Source organism: Lycium barbarum, chromosome 4, assembly GCF_019175385.1.
Source record: "Lycium barbarum isolate Lr01 chromosome 4, ASM1917538v2, whole genome shotgun sequence".
NCBI lineage: Eukaryota > Viridiplantae > Streptophyta > Magnoliopsida > Solanales > Solanaceae > Lycium > Lycium barbarum.
The window spans coordinates 110,348,775-110,372,192 of NC_083340.1; the positions used below are offsets into that span (position 1 = coordinate 110,348,775).

Genomic DNA, 23,418 nt, shown 5'->3' on the forward strand with positions numbered 1-23,418 from the left:
GATCCTATATAAAGTTAATGACCTACTTTTCTCTGAACTTTTCGAAGGCCTGCGCTTCAACCCACTTAGAAAAATAGTCAGTCATAAATAATATGAAACAAACCTTACCTGGTGCCTAAGGTAATGGGCTGACGATGTCCATTCCCCACTTTATGAATGGACATGGAGATAATACCGGATGTAACAATTCGCCTGGTTGGTGTATCATCGGAGCGTGCCTTTGGCACCCGTCACACTTCCGAACAAAGTTTTTTGCATCATCTTCCATATAATCCCAATAATATCTGGCCCTAATCAACTTTAGAACCAATTGCTCTGCTTCGGAGTGGTTTCCATAGGTCTCTCTATGGACATCGCGCATGACGTAGTTAGTTTCTCCGGGCCCCAAACATCTGGCCAAAGGGTCGTAAAATAACTGCGATACAATTTTCCTCCCGACTAGACAATATTTCGCCGCTTTGGTCCGAAGAGCCCTAGATTCCTTAGGATATGTGGTCAATTTTTAGTCTTCAAGATAATCAATATACTTGTTGCGTCAGTCCCGAGTCAAGCTATTTGCATTTACTTCGGCATGGCTGCTTTCTACCGCAAAGTTCATTAGTTAAATAACCGTACCCGAATTAAATTCCTCCGCTCCTACTGACGAGCCCAAGTTGGTCAATGCAACATCTTCGGTGTTCTGTTCCCTAGGCACGTGTTGTATGGTCCATTCTTTGAATCGGTGTAATACCATTTGGATTTTCTCCAAGTACCTCTGCATTCTTTCGTCTTTTACTTCGAAGACCCCGTTCGCCTGATTGACGACCAAAAGTGAGTCGTATTTTGCTTCGATGATTTTGGCTCCCAAGCTCCTAGCCAGCTCTAAACCTGCAATCATAACCTCATACTCGGCTTCATTGTTAGTCAAATTTAAAGTTCTTATGGATTGGCGAATAATATCGCCCGCAGGAGCTTTAAGCACTATTCCAAGTCCGGACTCTTTCGCGTTCGATGCTCCGTCTGTGTGTAGGGTCCAGATTCCTGACGTTTTTCCCGAGGTTAACAAAAGCTCTTTTTCTACCTCGGGAATCATTGCGGATGTAAAATATGACATGAAGTCTGCTAAGATTTGAGACTCTATAACCGTTCTAGGTTTATAATCAATGTAATAAACACTGATCTCAATTGCCTATTTTGCTAACCTACCGGATAGCTCCGGTTTATGCATAATGTTTTTTAACGGATACGTAGTTACTACGCATATTGGGTGGAATTGAAAATAAGGTTTTAATTTCCTAGATGCACTCAAAAGAGCCAAAGCCAATTTTTCTAAGTAGGGATAATGTCTCTCCGCATCCCCTAAAGTTCTGCTTATATAATAAATTGGAAATTGCGTACCTTCTTCTTCTCGAACCAAAACTCCACTTACCGCAACCTCGGATACTGCTAGGTAAAGATACAACTGTTCATCCTCCTTCGGGGTATGCAGCAAAGGCTCGTTGACATTCTAGGGTCCTGACGAAGTCGTTCTTCTTCTTTAGCTAAGAAAAGAACGGGTGGCTTTTATCCGAAGATCGTGAGATGAATTTTCTCAGGGCCGCAATCCTCCCAGTTAACTTTAGTACTCTCTTCATGTTGCCGACTACTTTGATGTCTTCGATAGCCTTGATTTTTTCCGGGTTAATCTTGATTTCTCAATTTGACACCATAAAACCCAACAATTTGCTCGAACCTACTCCGAAGGCGCACTTTCAAGGTTTAACTTCATGTTGTACTTGCGCAGTATATCGAATGTTTCCCGTAAATGCTTCAAATGGTCCTCTTTTTCTAGGGACTTAGCTAGCATATCATCAATATAGACTTCTATTGTTTTCTCTATCTATTCTTCGAACATTCGATTAACTAGACGTTTGTAAGTTGCTCCGGCATTTTTTAGTCCTAATGGCATTACGTTATAACAGTAAGTCCCATATCTAGTTATGAAAGAATTTTCTCTTGATCCTCTGGGTTTATCCGAATTTGGTTGTACCCGGAGTAGGCGTCGATGAAACTTAACATTTCATGCCTTGCCGTTGCATCGATCATTCGATCGATGTTAGGTAAAGGAAAGGAATCTTTCGGGCATGCTTTGTTCAAATCTTTATAATCTACGCACATTCTGAATTTATTACCTTTTTTATGTAAGACTACTACGTCAGCTAACCAGTTCGGGTATTTAACTTCGCGTATGAAGCCTATTTTTAATAGCTTTGTTACCTCCTCTTTGGCGAATTTATGTTTGACCTTGGACATTGGTCTTCGTTTCTGCTTCACCAAGGTGAAATTCTTATCAAGACTCATCCTGTGTGTCGTCACCTTTGGCAGAATACCTGTCAAGTCTAAGTGGGACCATGCAAAACAATCGATGTTAGCTTGAAGAAATTTAATCAACTTACGACTGAGCTCCGGGGTCAAGCCCATGCCCAAGTATACCTTTCTGTCGGGTAGGTGAACGAACAGGATAACTTGTTCCAATTCTTCCATAGTTGATTTAGTCACGTCCGATTTATCTGGTAGCACGAACGATCTTGGAATGACGAAGTCATCTTCCTCGAAGTCCATCTTCTCCTCGTTTTCAGGTCTGGCTGGGTCCGAGTCCTGTGGTTGCTATTTAGTATCTTTACCTTTGTTCAGGTCTTCAGTATCCCTGGGTGTGGTTGACTTCGGTGCTAGAACCGCTTCTTCGACCGCAAACATTTCTTTTGTTGCCTGTTGTTCTACATGGATAGTTTTTATTCCATTCAGGGTCGGAAATTTCATCATCTGATGGAAAGTTGAGAGCACTGCCCTCATGTTATGTACCCACGGTCTGTCGAACATAGCGTTATACCTCATTTCGCCATCAATGACATAGAATCTTCTATGTTGAACAATCCCGGCAGTGTTCACCGACAGAGTGATCTCTCCCTTGGTAGTTTCGCATGCCATGTTGAACCTGTTGAGGACCCGGGCTTTCGGCACAATTTGATCCAACAAACCTAGCTGCTCTACCACCTTCCAACGAATGATATTGACCGAGCTACCTGGATCAATCAAAATACGCTTAACCTAAGAATTATTTATAAGTACAAAAATTACCAAAGCATCATTGTGAGGTTGAATGATGCCCTCCGCGTCCTCGTCGCCGAAGGGAATGAACCCCTCCGGTACATAATCTCTAATTCTCTTTTCCCGAGTGATCGAGACCTTTGTTTTCTTCATCGTCGAACCTCAGGGAACTTCTGCTCCTGCGATAATCATGTTGATCACGTGATGAGGTTCCGCCGGTTCAGGTTTCTCGGGCTCTCTCTGGTATCAGACGTCCCAATGGGATTGTTCCTGAATTGTAAGCCCCTACTACCTGAGCCGCGATCATTTCGTTTATCATTTCTTACCACATTATGGTTGTGACCAATTCTTCCTCTATCCATCCTAAAGCTGAACCTATCAAGCTGGCTATAAGGCCGATACTGGTCCTTCGATGGTTTCAACTCTGTTTCCATCGCCCTTTTTAGCCTCTTCGTATTTTTGTTTCGGCTTGCCAAACCTAGGGAAGCTCGAACTAATCATCTTCGATTCAAATTTTGGATTCGTACCTGTTGTGGACATCGGCCCATGTCACTGCTTCATACTCCAACGAATTCTCCTTTAGTTTGAACAAGGTGGTAGAGCTATGAGGATTGAGTCCCGTAGTGAAATCTTGGGCCGCCCACTCATCCGAAACCGGGGGTAACAACATTCTTTCCTTCTGAAACCTTGTCACGAATTCTCAGAGTAATTCGTTATCCTTTTGGGCTATTCTGAATATGTCAGCCTTCCTCGCTTGGACCATTCGAGCCTCAGCATGGGACTTTACAAAAGCATCTGCAAGCATCTTAAATTGTTAGTAGAGTGTTCAGGTAGCATACTATACCATGTCATTTCCCCTTAGGACAACTTCTCACCGAACTTCTTCAACAACACCGACTCAACCTCATGTTCTTTGAGATCATTGTCGTTTATAGCGTAGGTACAAGAAGTCACGTGCTCTTACAGATCCGTTGTTCTGTCATACTTAGGTATATTCGGCATCTTAAACCTCTTTGGGATTAACTTTGAGGCTGCACTTGGAGGGAAAGGCCTCCGAATATAGCATTTGGAATCTGGCCCGGATAAAATTGGTAGGGCCTCGGGGATCTGGTCCATCCGAGAGTTGTAGTTTTCTACCTTTTTCTCGTTGGTGTCGATCCGTTTGGCCAACGCCTCGAGCATTTTCAAGACCTCGGATGAACCATTAGAATCGAATGTCAAGGCTTCGAATGAACCATTAGGACCGGACCCGTTACAATTGTCACTCACTCTATCTCCCCCATGGACCGGCTCATTGATTTGGTTCGACTTCGCTGTTGCTGGGCCGTTGTTCTTCTTTTGGAGTTGGACTATGGTCGCCTGTTGTTCCTACAACATATTAAAAATCAAACGTAAGTTAATCTCTTCCCCCGTACCATCGGATGTCTTTGCATCATTGAATTGACGACGTTTGGATCGACGGGGAGGCCGCCGTTAGGATCAACAAGGGGGTAGGTCATTTGCTGGCACCCCGTTGTTGGGGTTCGCGTCATGGTGACTTGAATCATCGTCGTTCAAGTGGGCTGACTGGCTAAGATTTGACATGCTGAAGCAAACCTGAAATTACAAAGACCAATAGAACAAGTGAAAGTAGGGTTGTGAACAAACCACCACTATTATATCTTGCCCCACGGTAGGCGCCAAACTGTTTACCCCTTAAAAATGTAACAATTGAATTTATACGCGGTTAAAGGATATGTGGCTTAATTTGTTGTTGAAATAACGAAGTATAACTCATAATCTATGATATGTACATAACAAGAAAAAGGATGGCCTTGAATTGTTATTGTAGAATACAGTAACTTGGTCCGTTGCCCAAGCCGAAGCTTATTCAACTTGAGAACTTGTAGGTGTACAGCGTATGGATGTAGAAAAAATGAGAACTAGATGCCCTAATGAGGGGATCTCCCTCTATATATATATAGTACTAGAGTTAGAGTTATACAAGGAAGTTAGAGTTATACGAGGTAAGTATTGTAAAGGAGATAATGATTTCGATGATCTCGGGCACCTCAACAGTTGATGGCGTTATGGCCGGCGCAACGGACGGCGAGAATTTCGCTACAGGTCGGATTTCTTGGGTTCGTGTCGATCGGCGCCCCTTCGGTTTGTGACCCCTCGGGACTTGTTTTGCTGACTATTCGAACCCAAGCCGGCGCTATATACCAACCCTCTTATTTTGCTCTGATCTTCCGTTAACGGATACAAACACTTTGTTCCGGTTTTACACCGTATACACACACATCCTCAAATACACATGATATACCCGGAAGATATACACATATTTATACATCCGTACACAGCGTGAAAAACCCATCGCAACATTTTAACATATCCTCCACCACACCACCACCATATGTCACGACCCAACCGGAGGGCCGCGACGGGCACCCGGTGCTAGCCCACCCGAGCACCTCTTAACATATCTTTACATTTATATCTAGGTGAGCCACATATTAAATCATACATTTCTATTCATCAATCATACTAATCCCATTGGACAACAATACCTTTATATCAACATTAGCAACTATGCCCATATCAATGTACATAAGCCGACGAGGCTAACAAAATGATGTCCAAAATATAGGCCGACAAGGCCAAACACATCTAACTAAGTACACATGTCTACGAGCCTCTAAGGATAGTATGTCATATCATATAGGCGGGACAGGACCCCGCTATGCCCATAAATATGTACACAAAAGAATCAATACCAAAAGCTATAGCTCCGAATGAAATGGAGTTTCGTTATGCAGTCCCTGAGAAATATAGCTACGGATCAAGCCTGTCTCCCCGGCCACCTGCGGGCATGACGCAGCGTCCACAAACAAAAGGACGTCAGTACGAAGAATGTACTGAGTATGTAAAGCATGATCAATATCGTTATAGAAGCATAATAAGCAACATAAGAGATAACATAACATGGAAGATAGTAGTATCATTGTCATAAACACTTACTTGCCTTTCATAGGGACTTTCCATTTCTAATGCGTGACTGTGTACATACATCCGTATCCGTATCCGTTTTCATATCCGTACTCATTTACATTTCGTAACCATATTCGTATTCGTATCATGTTCGTATTCATACTCATATCTATATCGTATACATATCCATATCATATACATATCCATATCATATACATATCATTTACATAGCATACCCGACCACGAAGGTTCAGTGTTTCACGTACCCGACCATGGTTAGGTGTCACGACCCAACCCCGTGGGCCATGACTAGTGCCCGAGATGGACACTCGTATGCGTACCTGTTAGATATAATCAGACTGAAACTAAAGACAATATGGAAACTTGCAAAAAAAACACTAAAGGTTCACAACGTCATATATATATATATCAAGATGACCTGTCTCCTGAGGAGTCACAATTAATCAAAACGTAATACGATACACAAGCCGACAAGGCTGCCACTACATACCAATATGATACGCAAGTCGACAAGGCTGCCACTACATACGATACGATACGCAAGTCGACAAGGCTGCCACTACAGACGGGAATATCCTTAGCAAATCATATAGACATAGCTGAACAAAACTTATACACAACCCACACATATGTCTACAGACCTCTAAGAGTACATGAGTGAAATATGACGGGACAGGGTCCCGCCGTACCCCTGGATATATATATAAGTCTAAATAGAAGATCTGTACCAAAATATCTAGGCTCCGAAACAATGGAGCACTCCAAACAGCTGAGCAGAAGTCCTAAGCTGGAGGATCACCAAATCGAGTATATGTACCTGCGGGCATGAAACGCAGCCCCCCGAAGAAAGGGGGTCAGTACGGAATATGTACGGAGTATATAAAACATGTAATACAATAAGGAAAATCACAACTGCATAAACGATTACAGGAGGCAAGTATGATAATCAAAGATACCAATGCACCTGTGCCTTACGATATGAAAATCATGCATGTCTATATCATATACCATATCCGGCCCATTATGGGTCTCGGTGAATAAGTCATCATATACCATCCTCGGCGCCATAATCACATCATCATATCATCATATCATATATATATATATATATATATATATATATATATATATATATATACTGTACCCGACCCTCTAGTGAGGGACTCGGTGAACAATGCAGTGAAACTGTGCACGAAAACATACCCGGCCCAGGACTCGGTGAAAGATACATTAACAGCATGCACGAGCAGAGTAGTGGGCAACCATATGCAAACTAAGTTATATCTGAGACTCAATAGAATATTCAAAACGAACTATCATTTGAAAATCAAAGACAATAGTTATGTCAAGTATCCTTCGAATGTCACTATGGAATATATCAAATAGAACTTCAGGAATCATAGACACATATCAAGACATAATGAAGTAAGTTCTGGGAATCAAGAACATTAGCCATCCTAGTGTCTCTAAGAATAGGAGTTTCTTTAAAGTCACATGCTCGTCGTCTATTTGTTTATAAAGATCATGCCAACAAGAAAGAAGGGTTAGCTTCACATACCTTTGGCGCTTAATCCGTAACTTGATATGTATACGCTGTCCAAAGTATCTCAACCTATATTAAGACGTCAAGACTATGGTTAAGCTACGGAAAGGTGTAAAACGTACTTCAACGTTAGTAGTTTATTTCTAGACAATTGGGCAGCACCTCCCCTATATCGCTCACTCTCCTCACATCCAAGCCAGCTATACAACAACCAAAATAGCATCAACAATCACACGTTCAAGTACTATATCAAGACTAGCCAAGACAAGATTCAAGAATACTCCGAACAGCCCGCATAACATTCCAATCAGCCCACACATCACAACATTCAATGATCGATAACATAACGGCTACGACATATTCAAGTTACTCTTAATAATCTATAGCCCTAACACTTCATCGAAACGACCTTATAATAGTTCAACAATTATAACAACACAACGCATAATCTTAACTACACTTAGTCCTCCAATTCAACAAGAACAACAACACGCCCCAAACAGCCCCTAATTACAACATAACAATGCCCGATAATCTAACGAACATCTAAGAATACACCAAGCAGACCACATATGCTTCGTATACGATATTTTATACGCTTCTATCATCCGAATTTGTGAATCATATCAGCAATAACACGACAACAACATCAATTACTCATACCTAAGAAAACTACCTAATATCACAACAAGTTCTTAAAATAGCCCATAAAACAAATACAACTTCAATTTTAAATATCAAATTCCTTCACCTTCATCATATAACCCATGACAACAATAACGAAAACCCTAATCAAAATTAATTCACCATTATTAAGTTAGAACAGCCCCCAACACGGCCCAAACAGAACCTTAGCATCAACACACACAATTCCTTACATCCAATTCCACATCCACCAAATTATACAAAGACCAAACCATCTCTAAAACATTTAGGAGGGAATTAAACCTTACCTTAGCAAGCTTGAGTTGATCAAGAACTGCCATGGCCGTGAGCTGCCATGGCTGTTGTAATCTCTATTTCTTTCTCCAATTGAACTTGAAAAATTATCAAATTATGTAGAGGGGGCTGGCCGTGAGCTTGTTCAAGAGCTACCATGGCTGTGAGTTTCCATGGCTAAGCTATGAATTGGTTTTCAAGAAAAATGAGGGGATGAAGTGTGATTCCTTAGTCATCAAATGCTATTTATAGGCAGCCCAACAATCCTACATGTGCCCCACTATGGCATACCATTATTCATGATCAGATTTTTAATTATTATGCTTGGTGGGGCCCACTTAATACACTAATTAGGTTAATTAATCCTTAATCCCCACTTAATAATCTAATCATGGTTAATTAACCCATAATCTTCACTAATATTTCTACACTAATTGTTATTAACTAGCAAACCGTGCAATATAAAAAAAAAAATCGGCATTAAAAGTCCATGTCTCATATCCCAAAAATAATCTTGTCCTTGAACTTATGTCGATTAGCTTACGAATAACCCAACACGCAAAAATACGGGATATAACACTAGGCTCGGTTATCATACATACCTGGCCAACCAAGGCTTCGGGGTTACACATACCTGGCCCTACCAAGACTTCAGGGTTATCCGTACCCAACTGCAGAGGTGCGCGCGCGTTACATAAATATATATACATATTCTACCCGACCTTATAAGCTCGGGGTTCCATAATAGTCATACATAGACACATATACATAATAGCTCATAAGCATCTTTAGTATCATTACTATTTTCATCGTCGTCATTATCGTTATCACCATTATCGTCGTCATCATTATCTTCGTTCATTACATCTATCCTTGTAGGATTATTCGTCATATGAAGAATTTAGTACAATCGTAATACATATCAAGAATTATAAGCTTCGTAGCTTTTTGAAGATAGAATCATGTGGAGAGCATCATAGGCTCATAAAAGAATAGATATTTGGCCAAAGAACCATGCCTTACGAAAGAAGGGTTAGCCTTACATACCTTTCCGTTCAACTATTTTATCACTTGCATGTTCTCCTTCAATGCTCACGTTTCTACCTTCATTAGAGTTATACTATCATTAGAAAACCGATAGCTCGCATACATGACTAAAGATAGAGAAAATTGGACAGCATCTCCTTTATTTATACGACATTCCTCCATATCGTAAATCAACTCCCAAACGTCAATAATACATTCACAACATCATAACAATAGTCTTTATTCATCCACATTATCTATATTTCTCAATTCACTTCCAATCATCCATATCCATGGTCATAACACATGACTACTTTCATTCATATACAATGCCTATCCCATGTTCTTAACATCATTTATAACATAACCATATCACCACACATCAAGAATCATGACTCAATTCAAGCTATTACTCACAATGATACTATTCTCACATTCATGACCCATTTTTCTATATCCTTCTACAATCCAAGTGTTTCAACTTTCAAATACCTTAAACAATATGGAAATACCATAAATCTTACCTTAGATGGTGTAGGGACGAACCTTGGGTGAAAACATCTCACTTGAGCAAAACCCTAGTTTCACCTTCACTTGGATTCCTTGCCTTGGATGAACTTTAATGGGTTTCTTACAGTTGATTCACTTAGTTTGATGTTGTTGATCACTAATATCTCTTGAATCCTTGTGGGAGAAGTGTAGAGAGATGTTTTAGAGAGAAGGTGTGTGAAAGGAAATGAAATGAAATAAGACTTGGATCCCTTATTAATACACAAATCTGTCCCAACCAGTTTCTACGGACCAACATACGGTCCGTATAAATTATACTGACCGTATGTCTGGCCGTAGATTTGGTCCAGAGAGGGGTGCTATTCTGGGCTGATTATACGGTTCAACATACGGCCCGTATGTTTTATACGGCCAGTATGTTTGGTCGTATAATCCCCAGTTTCCCGAAATTCGTTTTCGTCGACTCGTTTGATCTCCAATCCTTATGGAACCTTCTTAACACTTGTTTATCACCTCATTAACAATCTAAGAGACGTTATAACTCTTCTCCAAAGCATCGTTAAATCATCATTAACTCGTTACTCGCAATTCCTTTTCGATACCTATCGTATGCCTTGCCTTCTCTTGGCAAACTTTCTCCCCCTATCTCGAACATCTTTGAAATCTTAATTAGGGTCATCAAATGTCATTCCTTACTTATCGAAATATCGTATACTTCGTGCTCTTCGTTAGTCTATTCACTGTGCATCAACGGAAAATTTTCCGAGGTGTAACACCATATCCCTAGTTATTCCACCATAACAATGCAAAACACCATTTCAAAAAAAAAAAATGAGAGAGAGATAGAAAAGAAACAGAAAGTTGAGATTTACTTCTTCATTTTCTTCTCTTAAAGCTTTGCTTCTGGTATAGACGTTAAAGATGATGGATGATTGAGAATAGCTATGGGGTACCAATTGTTTTAATTTCAAAGCTAATATGTGCGAATTGTTTTACTTTTAGGGTGTATTCGGTATGAAGGAAAATGTTTTCTAATTTTCTCATATTCGTTTGGTTAAAAATTTTGAAAAATATTTTCTTTAAGAAAACAAGTTCCTTAAAAATGGGAAAATGACTTTACTAATCAAAGTAGAGAAAACAACTCCACAATTGGCATTTCACTAACCACCCAACCCACCCCCTAACCACCAAACCCCAACAACCCCACGCACCTCCCCCACCACCATCCCTCCACCACAAAAAAAGTTTTTTTGTTTGTTTTTTTACACCACTCACCCCACGACCCCTGCCCCAACAACCCCTCAAAAAAATTATTTTTTTGAAAAAAGAAAAAGTTTTGAATTTTTTTTTCCTGGTTTATTACGACACCCCCACACCCTGCGCCCTACCACCCCCTCCAAAAAAAATTATTTTTTGTTTAAAAAAGTTTTGAATTTTTTTTTTCTACACCCACCCACCCCCTCCCGAATTTTCTACTTCATATTTATTTTTACCTTTATAAAAAAATTATAAAAATGGAAAGTTTGCGTGGTTAAATTTGGTGTGGGGTGGGTGGTGGGTTGTAGGTGGGGGTGAGGGTGGGTGGTGGTGTGGGATAGTGGATGGTGATGGGGTGGATAAGAAAAAGTTTCCCATTTTTTATCAAAGTTAAATGAAATATATAAAATAGAAAATTTGGGATGGAGTGGGTGGGTTGAGGGTTGGATAAAACGGTGGTGTGGGGTTGGCGTGGGTGGTGGTGTGAGGTAGGATGGGTGAAGATGAAGTGGTTGGAGAGTGGTGGTGGTGGGATTTGGTTGGGGGTGGGTGGGCTGGGTGGTGGAGGGTGGGTGCTTGGGCTGGGGGTTGGTGTGGTCTAGGGTGGTGGGGTTAGGGTAGGGTTGGTGGGGCATGGGTGGTATTTTCGAAAAAATATTTTTCTACCAACCAACCGAACATGAGAAAATAAAGTAAGAAATTCACTTATTTTTCACTACCCAACTGAACATGAGAAAATAAGTAGAAATTCACTTATTTTTCAAGAACACATTTTCCAGGATTCCTCCATACCGAACACACCCTTAAAGTTAATACGGATTATCGGGTGCCAATAACAAACCAATGAGCTATTTTATGCCATTGGCTGAGCGTAGTTGTCATACAATGCCAAATGCTCATTTATTTAATCTCACTGATATTACAAGTAGATTATACAATGGAGGTTATGGTCATCCAATCTAGGGGTGGGCGTTCGGGCCATCGGATGGATATGAAATTTTCGGTTTGGATATTTGGTTTTCGAATTGAAGAAATTACAATTCAAATCCAATCCAAATAAGTTTGGATTGGATTGGATATTTTAAGTTCGGTTTTTTATTATTCGGTTTGGATATTTCGAATTTTCGGATTTGACTCTTGAGACTTAAGGCAAACTTATTAGGAACGAAATTCATGTGTTAGTTCCACAGAGGTAGATCTAAATCTTATTTGCTCAGTGAAAAAAGTCTTCCAGTTCAAATTAGGATTAACAAATCCAGGTCATGTCCAACATAGTAAATCCATACCAAATAGATGCATTCTGGAAAAGTGGAAATGAACAAAATAAAATCTAAGTAGTCATCTGGAAAAATAACAAAGAACTCTGTCATGGGTGACACTAACGTGAGACTTTTGAGACTTGAGAAGTAAGAAAACCCTATATTATATTTGATTTAGTAGATAATTGTATATTGGATTTAATATTTTAATGGATAGAGCCTTAGGTACTAATCTATTGGACCTTTAAAAACTAGACTTATTAGTACTGGGCACATATGATATAGGTAGGTCTAGATAAAAGGTATAAAAATTTCGAATTTTCGGATATCCAAAAATCCATAGTACTAAATCCATATCCAATCCGAAATCCATAAATTTTAAAAATAAAATCCGGAAGTCCAATTCATAATCCAAATATCCAAACCAAATATTTAAAAAGTTCGGATTTCGAGTTGGCCCAGACTGTACCCACCCCTAATCCAATCACACATTATTAAGATTTGTCGAAAGTCTAAATAAATATGACAAAAGTTCTTCTCACAAAATGAGCTGGATGCTATGACTCCTAAACCAATGCTTGAATGACTTGATGTTATTATAGATAATGGCTCGACATCATCGGATCAGGTTACACTTATCTTTTCAATTATGTGGCATATTTTGAAAGAGCATCATTAGAAATTTGATTGAAAATAAATGTATCCTTATTGAACTTATATACAATCAGATGACAGATTATGCTCGAGATATTGGCTAATCAAACTCCTACTTCCAAATAAGTTAAACTAATAGCTTGGTTTCCTCATTGGACACGAAAGATAAAACTGAACAGTGATGGTAGTGTCAAGATGCAATCTGGAGATGCTGCTTTAGAGGGATCTTTAGAGATGATAAGGGAAAGTGGTTGTTGTAACACTCAAGTAAGATGAAGCCTACTTCAAGCATTACTTCAGAATGGTGGAGCATCAAGCAAGGATTAAAAGTAGCAAACCAAATAGATTATGAAGCAATAGAAGTGGAAACAAATTGCTTAATGGCTGTCAAGCTTATCAATGAAGAGGACGTCTAAGATTATTCACTTAGACCTATTATTGGAGATCGTAGATATTTGCTGAAAGCCAACAAGGTTGCAGGGCAAACCAATGTGCTGATTTTCTAGCAAATGGACACAACCACACAGAGGCTTCACTACTCTGGAATAGTGCATTTAAGGAAATTGAGTTTCTTCTCCTAGCAGACTTAAGCCGTGTGTCTTATTAACGTTTTTAAGCTTTTTTTTTTTAATTGTACGAAAGAAAAAAAGGGGCGTCCGATCAAAAATCCTCATTGACTCACTAAGTCTTATTCAACTTCCCACATTGAAGTTGCGGGGAAAGAAGTTGCTAGGTAGCAAACTTGACAGTAATTTTAAACACAGGTCACACTTGAAGTGTATGTTAGTTGTAGACAAACATTTTATTGCAATTATCTACTTATTTATTTTCAAACATCCTGTCACTTCTACAAATATGTGGTCTTCTTTTCTCGCCTTCTTTTGCAGTATTATATGTAATTTTTATGCATAATTTCAATATAAAACTGCATACAACAAACTCAAACATAATTCAATTCTCCAAAACCCGCACATTACGAGAGCTCTGAACTATCCTTTCATTTTTAAACTTATTTAAGCATATACCCCATTTGTAACTAATGTCTACTTTTTGATGAATTCATTTTCTACATCCAGGTCCATGTAACGTTAATTATATAAAACAAAGCTGGCATAGCCTGGCAGTGGGCAGTTGATGAGTTTCACGGCCATCCACTTAATCGATTCTTGAGACAGGATCACGAAAGATAAGCGGGAAAAAACACCAGGAAACTAGCCAATATACAATGCCCATTTGAGTTACTAGCCCTTCTTAATGTAGTTAACTCTGCTTACATAACATTCAACATACACATTTAAGTATACATCTTTCAAGACTCCGCGCAGATATGCAGCAACTAAGCCAACAAAGCTCTACCCACCTGTTCATTTAGAAAATAGACCAACCTTGGATGCTTCTTCCTCACTTTCAACCCAACTATTTGTGTTATTATACTTGGTGACCGGAGAGGTCAAAATTTCAAAACTTCGAATGTACTATGATGCATTTAGCAAAAATGGAGGAAGATGGTGCTCCAAGACAGCCAATAATTCTTTTCCTTGGTTTGCCTCTTGCAGTACTATGCCACCGAGCCTTTTGGCTGCTTCCACAAGCTGTCCCCTAATTCTTTGAGATAACAAGCAGCATCCCCCTGCCTTAACACTTTCTCTATACAGTGGCAGGTATGCTATTGCTACCCTCAGAGGTCCAGGAAGATCCTTCAAAGAGATAGGAGTTTCGCCCCATTTTACAATACGCGCAAAGTTTAAGTAGTGTTCTTGTCCTTGCTGCAGTCCATCTGAGAAAGCAGCTTCCGACCAATGTTCCTGAAGGAAACTCCTCAGCTTGGGATTAACAGCATCATCATCGGACTTAGCTATGCTGTCGGCAACAGCATAAGTGGCAACAGGATCACCGAGGAAGTCTGAACGCAAAAGAAATGCTACCCCATCAAGAGAACCACCGCTTCTTTCACCAGCAGCCTTGAGAATCTCAATGCTGAGGGCAGCAAGAACATGGTGAGGAACATGAGGGAGGAGATACGCAGCAACTTCAACCTGACTACTGGAGGTCGCAGCTGTGAGAGCCAGACATAGTTCCATGTCTCTGCATCCCCTTGTGACAAACCATTCAACAACCTGTATGCATCCCCTCTCAGCAGCTCTCATCAGAGGGCCCAAGAAAGCCATTGCATTACCCTCGTCCACTAAACATTGCATAGTTCCAATTTTACCGTAGTGGGAAGCAAATCCCAAAGCCAGGTCAACATCAACATCCAAGCTATTCCTTTGAGCAATCTACGAGGGAACCAAATATGAGAATGACAGACATTTTAAAGCTTCGAATACATTGGAAAAGAACACAGCAACAAAGTATAAAAGTAAAACACATCCTCCAAATTCATGCACACCAATCGAAATACAAATACTGAAATCAAGCACACTTAGTAACATAAGGACTATTATGGACGACACAAACCCAATTAGAGAACTAGACCACCATCAATAGCATTTAAAACCAGGATAATAACAAAGAACTCAAACTTAATGACTAACTGCAACCCCTCATAATCGTGGTATGCAGATAGTGAATTTTTCATGCCACTTGAAATACCAAATGATCCTTTACAAAGCCCCCAACTCCAAACAAGATTGCACTTGAGTAGTTTGCAAACTAAAGCGATGAAGATAGTAATAGAACATCAAAACTTGAAGCCTACAGTTCCACCTCCCTTCTGGTACGCCGAGTCATATGAACTCCAGAGTCGAAAGAATTAGCCCCCGCATTCTGTCCCCCCCCTTCCCTTTTAACTTTAGAAAGGGAAAAACATGCCACTACACTAGTACACAAGTTAGTGTTAGGTTATTTTGAAAAGGGATGACCTATTATTCCATGATTAATATGTGAGGCTTTGCGATCATATAGATGGTAGTAACTAATTTTTTGCCTTGCTTTTATGCTGTTCTTTTGTCTGATAAACAGCATCATGTCCAGTTTTAAGTTATTAACAGAGGCATGCACTCAATCGTCTTGCAGGATGTGAAGCAGGAACATCAATGAATTTATCCCCAAATGTCAGACTTCTGAAACCATGTTACATTCTTCATAGAGAGAAGACGAGTTGCTTCTGATACTGATGGCTAAAGAGGGGTAGCTTCTTCACAAGATAAGGATATTGAAGACACTACATGTTGGGTTTTTGGGTTTTCCATTCTTGTGTGAATTGGATTAATAAAACCCAATCCAATTTGGACCAGGCCACTTTTGCCCTAAAATCCACTATATATAGGATCGACTTAGGTCTTATTTTCATAACACAAGAGTGAATTCATAGCAGCCATATAGAGAGAAAAATGTGAGAGAGAAAGCAGATTTTCGTCCAGAAATTTTCTGCTACAGCAGTCCGCTCCAAATGTTTGCCGATTCGTTAACCGTTGGATCGTTCTCAAACTTGAACTGGGGGTTCTCAACATCAGGTTCTTCGATTTCAACGGTGGAGATTGGATTTTGTGGTCTGTAGCTCCAGTTTTCGAGTACGAACAGTAGCTCGTTTTTGGGGGTGATTTCTCTCCTTTCTTCACTAGTTTTGGTGCTATCTTTTATGTGTTGTTGCTCCGTCTTTGGCGTTGATATTGTAGCCATTTGGAGAACATTGTTGGAACTCTTGTTGATTTTAGTGGAGCTTTTGTGGGCCGGAGGTCCCGTGGATGTTTCCTCTTCACCTTGAAGGGTTTTTACCACGTAAATTTGGTGTCTCTTGCATTGATTTACTTTTGCTTGCTTTGCTATTTTGTTGTTGGTATAGTTGCTGTTCGGATTTCCACTTGTGCTAGTGTTTATTGTCTTCTCTTGGTTCAAATAGTGTTGGAAGTTTTGACTTGGGTATTTCTTCTGCTGTTACCTCGTCGTGCAATTTGGTATTTTCTTGTTTCTTCCCAACACTACAGTCTACATAGCACACCATAAGGAAGATATCCTAAGCATAATCAATTCAGAGCCAATCAGCTTGACGCCACCCAAAAGTTTGTCCAACAATAAGGCCTTCATTGCTTTAATCAGCTAAATCCCTCCATCACTCCACCAAACACCAAGAGGAACTAAATCCTAACTTCTAATTTCATCCAGGGATACAAGACAAATTTTAAAGAAACCAATTAGGTCTGTTTCTCATGAAAATATGAAATTCAAGACAACACAAACACTCTGGTGTCATAATTAGATTAAGTTCTTCCAATTCCTTCCTCTTCTCTTTTTCTTTTTCCAATTAAAATTGTTTGGTAAGACTTCACAACTAGATTTTATGCAATTGGTATCAAGCAAAGTCCTTTTTTTCGAGACACGTATCAACTACATCCTTTTGTAACCATTTTGCAGTTTAAATGCTTTCCTAATCTACGTTTTGATGTTGAATTATAGCAATTTATCATTTGTATCCTTTGAACCTTCAAATTTGATGGAAAATGTCCTTCACATCTTTTGTTTGACGGTCCAAAATGTTTTCTAGCATATTCTAAAATGCCCTATGCCAGACAATTTAACTATGTATTACTCAACTTGTAGTCAGTAGGATAGGGACAAACGGGACAAGATAGAGATAAGTTGTCTTGCAATACCTACAACCACTTGAAGCATGCAGTAGTATAAATTTTGCTACAAAAAAAAAAAAAAAAAACACAACAGATGCAAAGGATCTATAGAGATGATACCGACGATTGAGATTAAAGTTTACTTGTTGTAACCAATGTCGTTAAAGGCTCGCTGAAAGCGCGCTTAAGCCTTGAACCTCGGTGAAGCCCAAGTTGTGCACTTCACCTCACTTTATTGTCACTTTAGTGTAGGCATCAAGGTGTTAAGGCGTGTAGATCTTCAGCGATGGGTTCTGTCTTCTAAAGCACAACAATTATATATATATATAGAGAGAGAGAGAGAGAGGTCAGACCACGATGATCGATAGGGACAAACGGGACGAGATAGACCTAAGATTACAGGGAGATAAGTTGTCTTGCAATACCTACAACCACTTGAAGCATGCAGTAGTACAAATTTTGCTTAAAAAAAAAAAACACAACAGAAGCAAAGGATCTATAGAGATGATACCGATGATTGAGATTAAAGTTTACTTGTTGTAACCAATGTCGTTAAAGGCTCGCTGAAAGCGCGCTTAAGCACTGAACCTCGGTGAAGCCCAGGTTGTGCACCTCGCCTCACTTTATTGTCACTTTAGTGTAGGCATCAAGGTGTTGAGGCGTGTAGATCTTCAGCGATGGGTTCTGTCTTCTATATATCTAAAATATAATTTTTCCATTCTTCTGTCCAATAATTATTATGTGTTTATAATTACATTTTTTATTCAGTATTTGTGTTTATAATTACATTTTCTTGCATCACATTTCGAATTTTTGTATCTTTTCTTCATTGGCGCTTTTCTGGCTAAAGCCCACGCTTTAATTGCACTTGGTTTAAAACTCCAACATATTTTGGTGTTTTCTTGTACTTTTTACTCTGGATTTGTAACAGCTACATTAGGCTAGTGTCTGTCAGAAGCCTTTTATTCTGGTCTGAGACTTGTATGTTTGTGTAATTTTAAACTACTCGTCAAATAATTTAAGGTTGAAAGTTGACGTAAGTTACTCCGTGATGAATGTGTACCAATCTATAGACCAAGTGAAGGGCCTATACATTCTAAAATTATGAAGTTTATACTATGTTCACTTATTTACTTCGATCGGAAATAGTTCAAGCTTCTACCATCAAATAAAAAATTCGTTCTTTTTTTCTGACATGTATTTTTCCATTCTTTTCTTTATCATCCATATGCCTTTGGTTGTTGTATTCACCACAATTACAGTTTTATATAGCATTTCTTTCGGATAACACATTGTAGCAGAAGTTCACTTTACACCTTGGGTCGCTTAAGGTCCCACTTCATGCCTTACATCTCCACCAATGGAACTAGTAGAGGACACTAACAGTTCGAAGTCAAAATCTATTACCTTACATCATAGTACCCCCCAAATGTATGAGGTTCAATTGCCTTTTTGCTCCAAGGTGAATTCATCACAAAACACTAATGCAGTGTAGCGAAAAATAACCCAAATGCAACTGCTTCAGAGAAGAGGAGTATGCGGAGAACCATACAAAGTTACAAAAACCACACACAAAAGAAAAGTTTCAGTGATATGTACAATAGCTAGAAAATTTTAGGTGTATTCAACCGGTATTTTCTTGACAAAAATGCGTACTGAACTGGAAAAGCACAACTAATGGTTTAACAGGTCCTTCTAACCCTCTCAAACCCAAATAATTCCCCACTTTTCTGTCTTTTCTTCTCTTACAAACAATCGCGGAATTAATGAGTTCTTATGCAGAAAGCTATTTCTATCAACGGCCAAAAGGGAACCTACGTACTTTTTTTCTTTTTTCCTTTTATTGCCTTTATAAATAAGAGGCACGAGCTATAATAATTTCGACCTAACTAAGTATTCCAGCGAGCTACAAGTCTCAGGCGTCTACTTGCCCTGAGGGGAAGTAAAACAAGATTCTTTATAAGCAATTTCTAGTTGAGATTCATTTATTACTTAAAGGTATATCTAAAGTTTTCTTTTATGTATTTACTTTTATCTTTTATCTACTTGCAACAAAACAACAACATTACCCAGTGTAATCCCACAAGTGGGGTCTTGGGAGGATAAGATGTACGCAGACCTTACCTCTACTTATCAAAGTGAAATTCGAACAGCTAGAAAACACTAACATTGCTTAAAAACCAATGATGAGAAAGACAAAAAGCAAACAGAACATCCGTGACAGGTGAATTACCAATATAAAAATTACAAAGGCAGTTAAAGTTACCTTTCTTTAAAAAAACTCCAAATATACATCAATATACCTGCAGCAGAATGCGGACCAGCTCTGTGCTCCCAAAACGCGATGCTTCAAGAAAGCACTGATTGACATTGTCTGCACCCCCTTCCACAAACATGCCGAGCAATCCTTGGATTGCATTAGCTGAAACTCCTGATGCCCAGCCAGTATCAAATGAACTTGAGAATAGTGTAAGCGGAAAGCAAGCTGCATCAAATGCTTCTGTAAAGTCCTTCCCGGTAAGGTGGTTCCCAGCAAGATCCAGGAAAGTTTTGAAAGCTGATAGCTGCAGTTGTACTATTTCAATAGCTGAGTTACACCCAACCCCAACCCTCTTTCCTTGGCAGCGGGAATGGAAACCTATACATTTAAGAGCCCATTCCGTGAACTTCTGAACCTTAGCACCAGCTTCAGCCTTCAAGACTTCATCTCCGTTGCATTCTTGTAGTCGTTCATGCAACCTGCTGAGAGTGGTGGTAAATACCCAGCAAAAATTTTAGTGCCACAAACATCTACAAAACCAGACATCAAGGGAAATGGAAAGAGATATGTTGAAACTTGACCGGACCCAAGGGTCTGGCCTAATGTCAATGAAGTGGGAGCAAACCCTAGATAGCGGGATTCAAATTCCAGCAGAGACAAAAAATAAAAATACTAAGTGATTTATCCTCATCTACCTAAGCCTTGGTGAGTAAAGTTACCCAGTATCCATGCTGATGGGACGTAGCAGGTACCCGGTGGAATAGTTAAGGTGCACACAATCTAGCTCAAACACCACCGCCATCAAAGAAAAGAAATTGTGACTTAACCTTGTAAAGTATCACCAAGGAAATTCTTTTGTATGAAGAATAAACTTTTCAATAATATGTCATCCTGTGTATTCATTTTGATGATAGACCATAATAGCAACAAACCAGCAAATACTAAAAGAGTATCTTCAGCATAAAGATAACTCAAACAAAGATTTCACAGGCTGTTGGAGCCTGAAATAAATGCTTCTTTTGAGCAAAAATATATTAGTATTGGAGAAAATAAAAGAAAAACTATTTCACAACTACGTACACAAAGCATCCAGTGACCGATATCTGGGAATAAAAATTTGTTGTTCCGGGTGGAAGAACTTGGATTTCAATAAGCATGCTACGCTGCACAGGAATCCTACTAATTTGACTAGACATGTATACTTCAGACATTCAGCAGCAAATTGAAGGCGTTCTCTACCATCATTTAAGCATTCAAGGACTAAGGAAAGGCAAAAGGTCTGACCTTTGTGCCATTACAGTGACAGTATCTGCAAGGCCCATCGTTCGACTCTGGCAAGCAGAAACACAAGAAGCAAGAAACGAAGTCCTCAAGGCAGCCCGAGTGAAGTCGTATGCACCATTAGCGATAATCTTCTTAATCAAACCTGTTATCCCATACAACTCATCATGACTAGTTAAAAACCAGATTGAATCCAAAGCAATACACAACGCGTCATTCAGGGTTTGGGGATCAGCCAGTAGGATCAAACTCTCTGCCAGCTCCCAATCATTGCCACTCACAGCACCCTGTAACAACCGCCCCAACTCAATCCTATCTTGTCTACTAAGCTTCTTTTCAGGAACTGATTCCGAATCAGCGTTAGCTACCCTCGATTTAATCTTATTACCTCCACCACAACTACAAGTGGAGTCCTCATGTACAAGTGGAACTTCTCTTGAAAATACCACATTTCCATTGCTTCCCTCACCTTTTTCGGATGGTAAAACAACAATTTCATTGCTCACATCAGATATTTCCACTTCCATAGTCTCTTCTTCACTAACAAAAGCTGCCTTATCTTCTTCCATATTTTTTCCTTAACAATTCTCAACACCAAAAACTGGGCAAAATACCTCAAGAATCAATTTTTCCCATCAAAATCCACTAAAAACCAAAATTTAAGCAAAACCCCAGAATTGTTTTTTTTGCTACACAATCAAGATCCTTTTTGTTTTTTTTTTTCCTCAGTCACAGCCACAAAAGCCCCAAAATTTCAAACCAACAAGTAATCAAAAGCACAGAAGTTGAATGAAACTTAAAAATCAAGAAAAGAGCAAACCATCATCGTAGCTTATACAGTAGAAAACACTAACAGATGAATTCTTGATAAGGCATATCCACTAACAAACCTACAAAGCAACAAATACCCATCAGCTAAAAAATAAAGAAAATTAATGGAAGTGAAAATGAAATAAAGAGAAGAAACCCTTTTGCCTCTTCATTGGCTTGGATGGTTAACTACTGGTTAGGAGCATTTTGCTTTTGCCAAATCTGCAATTTCTTTATTTTTTGTCTCCTCATTTGTTTCTAGGGAATTTTTACTTTTGATTCATCAATTATTGAATGAACTTTTATTTTTATTCTACAACTAGAACCTGGACCATCTTAAAAATTGTTTATCATGTTAAATTTTGTTGTTTGAACATTATTATTACATTATATAATTTGATTAAATTTCAACTGTCATACTAGCATTAATACCCACCCGACGTAGGGAAAATATTAATTATTTTGACAGTAAAATTTAGTGCAAACAAATTCATTTATCTTATATATTAAAAGCATAAATAATTTTTTTTAAACGTTGAACGACGAAAATATCTTTGATCAACTTTTATACCCTTAAAAATTTAAGTAAAGAGTTGGGATAAAATTGTAATAACCACTATCCGTATGAATGTAAATAGCCTAGAATCCTAAAATATATCTAAAACCAGGACACAGAAAGCCAAAAAAAAAATCCACTAAGAAGTTGGTATGGAGTATAACTCTTTTCGATACTAATTACCGCCGCTATGCGTTATTTTTTCAAAGAATTGTGAAACAGATAATTGTTCATATGTGTAATGAAATATCTTTAAAAAAGAACAACTTTAAAGATATGTGAGTCTATCACTCGAAATTACAATTTTCATTTGACAACTATTTGATTCATAGATATTATTTTCTCAGATTGCCTATCAGTAGAGAAAACAAAAGAGTCCTTTGTAGTGTAAGATCCCCTCATAAAATATCAAAGAACTCATCTTTTAAGGTTCTAATAATATCTAATTGTATTAAATTTAGATATTAGGTAATAGCACCACAAGCATGTACAATTTATTATTTTAAAGTAAATGTTATAATAATCGATAAGGGATATCCCTGCAACAACACTAATTATTGATTGACGAAAATATTCCCAAAATATTGATCAATTTTTATGTCCTTTGAAAGCTAAAGTGTTTATTTGATGAAGAAACTATATGTATAATTATAATATATATATATAATATCACTCAATATGCGTAGGACATTGAGTGGACT

General features: G+C 38.8%; 2 protein-coding genes across 4 annotated transcripts; both read right to left on the bottom strand.

The window, feature by feature from the left end:
* Positions 1-2,625: 2,625 nt before the first annotated feature.
* LOC132637671 (uncharacterized) lies at positions 2,626-3,500 on the bottom strand. Its single transcript, XM_060354726.1, has 2 exons — positions 3,393-3,500; positions 2,626-3,066 (listed from the first exon to the last, which is right to left on the bottom strand). The coding sequence occupies exons 1-2, from the start codon at positions 3,498-3,500 to the stop codon at positions 2,626-2,628; spliced, it is 549 nt and encodes a 182-aa protein (XP_060210709.1).
* A 10,957-nt stretch (positions 3,501-14,457) lies between these two features.
* On the bottom strand, positions 14,458-22,531 carry LOC132636231 (ankyrin repeat protein SKIP35-like). 3 transcript variants are annotated; one of them, XM_060352977.1, is made up of 4 exons: positions 22,319-22,528; positions 21,355-22,241; positions 20,114-20,552; positions 14,458-15,521 (listed from the first exon to the last, which is right to left on the bottom strand). In XM_060352977.1, exons 2-4 carry the CDS (start codon positions 21,918-21,920, stop codon positions 14,721-14,723), a joined length of 1,806 nt encoding a protein of 601 aa, XP_060208960.1. In that variant the 5' UTR covers positions 21,921-22,241; positions 22,319-22,528; the 3' UTR covers positions 14,458-14,720. The 3 variants fall into 3 exon arrangements, with proteins under 3 accessions (XP_060208960.1, XP_060208961.1, XP_060208959.1); XM_060352978.1 differs by having other exon boundaries at positions 20,114-20,549; positions 21,355-22,531; XM_060352976.1 differs by having other exon boundaries at positions 21,355-22,528.
* Between the last annotated feature and the right edge of the window lie 887 nt (positions 22,532-23,418).

What these genes read in the sequence shown, in the direction of transcription:
- LOC132637671 (XM_060354726.1), bottom strand. Translation starts at nt 3,500, where the DNA reads ATGGAAACAGAGTTGAAACCATCGAAGGACCAGTATCGGCCTTATAGC. An exon ending in TTGGTCACAACCATAATGTG is followed by an intron (nt 3,067 to 3,392) that starts GTAAGAAATGAT and finishes AATAATTCTTAG; the next exon opens with GTTAAGCGTATTTTGATTGA.
- LOC132636231 (XM_060352977.1), bottom strand. Translation starts at nt 21,920, where the DNA reads ATGGAAGAAGATAAGGCAGCTTTTGTTAGTGAAGAAGAGACTATGGAA. An exon ending in GTCACTGTAATGGCACAAAG is followed by an intron (nt 20,553 to 21,354) that starts GTCAGACCTTTT and finishes CACCACTCTCAG; the next exon opens with CAGGTTGCATGAACGACTAC. An exon ending in TGGTCCGCATTCTGCTGCAG is followed by an intron (nt 15,522 to 20,113) that starts GTATATTGATGT and finishes GTTCCCTCGTAG; the next exon opens with ATTGCTCAAAGGAATAGCTT.